This window comes from Rhea americana, unplaced genomic scaffold, assembly GCF_003343005.1.
Source record: "Rhea americana isolate MKP2758 unplaced genomic scaffold, rheAme1 scaffold_181, whole genome shotgun sequence".
Classification (NCBI taxonomy): domain Eukaryota; kingdom Metazoa; phylum Chordata; class Aves; order Rheiformes; family Rheidae; genus Rhea; species Rhea americana.
In genome coordinates this window covers 383,971-388,848 of record NW_028185939.1, presented here as the reverse complement: position 1 = coordinate 388,848, position 4,878 = coordinate 383,971, and the positions used below count along the sequence as shown (strand labels likewise).

Sequence of the window (4,878 nt, the reverse complement as noted above, 5' to 3'; positions counted from 1 at the left end):
GGAGCTGGCTCTCCGGGTCTCCTCCGACGGGGGGAGGCAGACACAGGCAAAGTCCAGCTTAATTTTCAGCTTCCGTGAACCTGGCGTCTGACTCTGACGGACTCGAGACATTCCTGAGGCACAGAACACGGTTCTGTTGGCGGCGACAGTTGTAGCTTCCAATCTTATACCCGGCTTCCCACGTGGAAACCACCATTAGACACTTAAAACTCATATTCCTTCTTCCCAGTAAATCCCACCAGCTCACAGTTTAGAAGTTACCAAGAACAAAAACAACTAACTATGAGCTAAAACCAGCTACAATTCAGTAAAAGTGCTAATCTAAGGAAATACTTTCCCCAGGGAACGTTTTCATCCTGGAAATGCCCAAAGGCTCTAATAGATCAGTGTTTCCCCTTTCACATTGCAAAGCCTGGGATAACGGTGACGGATGCAGGATAAATCCACACCAGCTGACCTCAGGCCAACTGTTTTGGTTGCAAAGCCCCACGACAGGCTGGATGTGAGACCGATATTTCTGGGTCTTGGGCTACCACAGGGGAACACGGACACACCTGGGAGATGTCTCTSAGTCGCCCAGCAGAATCTGCTCTCAGACTTCTGGCCCGATCTTTGGACACAGCGAAATCCATCCCGCATTTGCACAGGCCCAGCACATGCCCCAGATGGACTTAGCCCAGAGTAGCCTCTCCCACTCTCGCGGTCAACACCAAGAAAACCGAGGAGAGAAGGAATCCTGCCACATACTCCCCCCAGCCTTGCTGTCAAGAAGCACTTGAAAAAGAAGTTGTTTCTCTGACACAGTGAATCAGTGGTTTATTTTCAGTATTTCAAGAGGTACAAGATTAGCAGTGAACATCAGGTGATGAGCTAGTGTGTGGCACTGTTTGTCAGCGTCCTCGTTTCCTCCAGCCCAGACGGACTTCGAAGAGGCCGAACACACGAAGAGTAAAGCCCGCAAAGTGCCCCTGAGCGCGGCCGAACCGTGACGCTGCGGGCAGCACAGCTCCGCAAAGCCACCCACGACCAAAGGGTTGGGGGCTCAGCACCCGTTTGTGCATGGCTGTCACCAAATACAAGGTCTACGAGGGGCCAGATCCTGCTTGTCCACAGCAGACACTGAGGGGAATTTTGCCTACAACTAGAGCAGCAGGATTACGCTCTGCTGAGGTCCCAGGCCGCAGTTCATGCTCTGACAGAGCAGGGTGGAGAACAGCTCTACACACGGAACAGGACCCAAGGAAGAGCAGGGAGTGCCCCTGATTTTAAAGAGGAAAATTTGGTTTCTGGGCAGTGAGCAAACGGGAGCAGCTAGGGAAAGCCAAGAATCACAGTCTGAATTAAAGACAAATCGATGTTGTCGCCCTTCCAAGTGCAAAGGACGTTCAAGCATGTGATTCCTAAAGCCTGAGTTATGCAAGTTGCAGCTAACGAGCCTGATTCTGGTCTTCCTTGCACCAGCGTAAGCAAGGAGGAACCGTTAACACCACTAGAGTTTATTCGACACAGTAATAGATCTAATGTGAAGCAAGGCCAGAATCAAGCCCAGAGCGCACGATAAATCTAGAACTCTCRGTACTGTGTGTAAGAGGTGACAAAAGGGTAAAATACCTGAATTTTGTCTAGCAGGATCATAAAATCATCCTCACCCTAGCATCCTGGAAGGGTTTACATAGGGCAATTCATACCATGATCCCAGCCCAGAACAGCTCCAGAGATTAACACAGACTCTGATCTCCGTTAATCCAGTGTTACTCCCTGGAAAGAGCAGTGGAGCGACTCTGGATTGCAGCTGGTGACAAAGCAGAGTCAGCCGCTCTTGGCTGTGGGTTTGAGGGAGTCCGGGCTCTGCTGCATCCAAGAGCAGAGCTGCCACAGAGCTCAGCAGAGCCAGGACCACAGGCACACGTGCTGCTTTTAAAGGGATGAAACAGTAACAGCCGATACTGGCAGAGGCAAGGACGCCTCGGAGAACAGATGGCTGAGAAGATGGAGAGGGCAGGGAAGGCGAGGAGCTGCAGCATTTGTGTCAGTCCAATGCACGTGCAACAACCTCAGACACAGGTCATACAACCCAGCACCCAAGCAAGTGCAGAGCTCCAGCAACCACATTTTTCCCTCCCCTCCCCAGTGCTCCCCCGCCACAGCTCTCCCCCCAGCACCCACAATCAGAGCATCTCTGAGGAGAGAACTGGCCTGGAGAAACCAACAGCTTCTTTTCTTCRGGCTTTCTCTTGCTCCGAGTGCCCCTCTGACCCAACAGTCCATCCCAAAGTGTGAGCAAGATCAGCTAAAGAGCAGTGTGTCAAGTAGAGCGGCTCRCTTACTTCTCCTTCGGGTCCTCTGCTTTGCCTAAAAGGAGAGGACGAAAAAAAAAATCAGAGTCCACATTTCTTGCTCCAGAATCCTCAGCCTACTTTATACAGTTATTCTGCTACACGCAGCWGGTACTTCACAAGAGTTACAGTCCAATAGGTAGAACAGCAGGACACGTGGTTGGGCTGCCGCCCTGTACTCAGACAAGGTTCCCCAAAGCCTTTTTCTGATGCTGTGAAAGGAAAACAGCATGAAAACCACAAGAGAGAGAAGCCCTTCCCTTCCCTTCGCGGTAGATCTGTTCCTTATCCGTAAAGCAGATGCGATATTCAAACCTCCCATGTGATTCCTGGGGGAAGGAACCAGCAAATCCTCCTGCGTGYATGTCAGTTCAGGAACTCCCTGCTTTGCACAACCAGCAGAAGACCTCTGGAGTTCAGCTGCTCCTTTGACACTCGTAGACCTGCAGCAGCATCCTGGAGCACTTCCAGCACGCTCCGTGTTTCACTCTGGCAGGTCAAATCRCCCTGACAGGGTCACCAGCTGACCAGACTGAAGCACAAGGGATTTGCTTATGATTTAAGCATCTCCTTGGCTTATCTGAACTGCCAGATGGAAACAGCATGTCACGCACGGTGTGGCCCAGCCAAAGGGATGASCAGGTGGGCAAGGGCACAAGGGTGCGAGCAAAAGTCTCTCCCTTGTGCCTGCTCCTAGTCTGACTGATCTGAAAGTCTCACCAGCTTCGGTGGGAGTAAGRCATGGTCCTGGGGAAGCACATCTCCTTGCTTTTTTTGCTTGACTTATTTTATGACCATTTCAGTGTTTTCTGCAGTGGCGTTTAGGGCAGCCACATCCCAGATCAGAGCTGTCCTGCTACGTAGGGAAGAAGAGGAAGCTCAGAAGGGCTTCACATGGACAGGACCTCGATAGAGGTGCTCCCAGGTGTATCCCCATGCCCAAGCTTGGCACAGGAGGGAATTGGGAAGCAAATGACAGTGAAACTGAGGACAGTACGCTTCTTACTAAGCACATCGTTGCTCCAACTGTGACAATTGTAGGAGTGCTCAGCCAAGCTGAAGAGCATAAGAAGCTATCACAGTGCAGCCCTCACCTTTAGGGACAAACTTCAGCGAGCTGCTAAATATTCAGAAACGGGACTGCCCCCTCTTTGGTCCATCATTGAGAAATTCATGGCCTAGCCCATTGCCACACTTGCCGCAAGACACCTAGAAATACAAGCAGAGTCCGATAATAAGCGCTCGCTCTCAAAAGAGGACAGTCAGAGTCTGCTGTGAGAAACGAGCTGTGCTTGTCTGCAACTTTTTCCAAGCATCTGAGAACTTGCACCTTTAAAGCTCCCGGCCGCTCCTTGTACTTGGACACGCTGTCCTCGTGGATGGGCTCAGTGAAGGCCGGCCACGGAGACGAATGCTCGTACTTGGCACGGCTGGAGAAGAGCTCGTAGCCGCATTTGGCGCACACGTAAATGCCTGGGGACAGCAAAGAGGAAAGGGGGACGCTCGGGGGCAGCCCCCTCAGCGCCAGCGCGCCGCAGTCGCCGCTGACGAGGGCTGCGGCGCCGGGGACGCCCCGCACCGGGCACGGGTATGCCCGCGCGCGCCGGACTTTATATCCCGGCTGGGACGTGGACTCTGAGCTCCCTGCTGCCGCGTCCCAAGGGCCGGGGAGGCRAGCAGGACCTACAGGGACCTGGGGCGGGACCTGCACCCCTATAGGAGACACCTCTGCAGCCCTTCAGGATGGATCCCTTCCAAACCAGCCCCTATAGGGGAATTCTCCCACCTCCCCTTACAGGCAGGACCTCTCCCACCCCTGCAACCTGGTCTTATGGGGCAGAGGGGAGCCCCTGTGGAGCGGCACCCTCTGCCCCCCCCCCCCCCCCCCAGCACCCATCCTAGCCCTTCAGGGGCTCCCTACAGTCCCCATAGGGGACATCCCCCACCCAGCACCCATCCTAGCCCTTCAGGGGCTCCCTACAGACCCCATAGGGGACATCCCCCCCAAGCCCCATCCTGGCCGTACAGGGGCTCCCTACAGACCCCATAGGGGACATCCCCCACCCAGCACCCATCCTAGCCCTTCAGGGGCTCCCTACAGTCCCCATAGGGGACATCCCCCCCCAAGCCCCATCCTGGCCGTACAGGGGCTCCCTACAGACCCCATAGGGGACATCCCCCACCCAGCACCCATCCTAGCCCTGCAGGGGCTCCCTACNCCCCATAGGGGACATCCCCCACCCAGCACCCATCCTAGCCCTGCAGGGGCTCCCTACAGACCCCATAGGGGACATCCCCCCGCCCCCGAGCCCCTCGGGGCCCCCCCAGGCTCCACGGGTGGGGAGGGAGCCTCCCTCCTGCCCCCTCCGGGCCTTGCAGCTCCCGCTCCCAGGGCTTCGCGGGGCGGTCGCGTCCCCCCCGGCCTGCTCACCCGGCTCGAAGTGGCTCCTGAACACCTCGCTCCCGAAGAAGGAGCAGAAGGACATGGCTGCGCCCCGCCGCCCCTGCGCCAGGCCCCGCCCCCTTCTCGGGCCCCGCCCCC

The 4,878-nt window shown here is 55.7% G+C and overlaps 1 protein-coding gene across 1 annotated transcript; it reads right to left on the bottom strand.

Moving 5' to 3' along the window:
• Positions 1 to 787: 787 nt before the first annotated feature.
• On the bottom strand, positions 788 to 4,853 carry MSRB1 (methionine sulfoxide reductase B1). Its single transcript, XM_085301932.1, has 4 exons — positions 4,768 to 4,853; positions 3,667 to 3,809; positions 3,431 to 3,545; positions 788 to 2,352 (listed from the first exon to the last, which is right to left on the bottom strand). Exons 1-4 carry the CDS (start codon positions 4,820 to 4,822, stop codon positions 2,324 to 2,326), a joined length of 342 nt encoding a protein of 113 aa, XP_085158058.1. The 5' UTR covers positions 4,823 to 4,853; the 3' UTR covers positions 788 to 2,323.
• Positions 4,854 to 4,878: the final 25 nt, after the last annotated feature.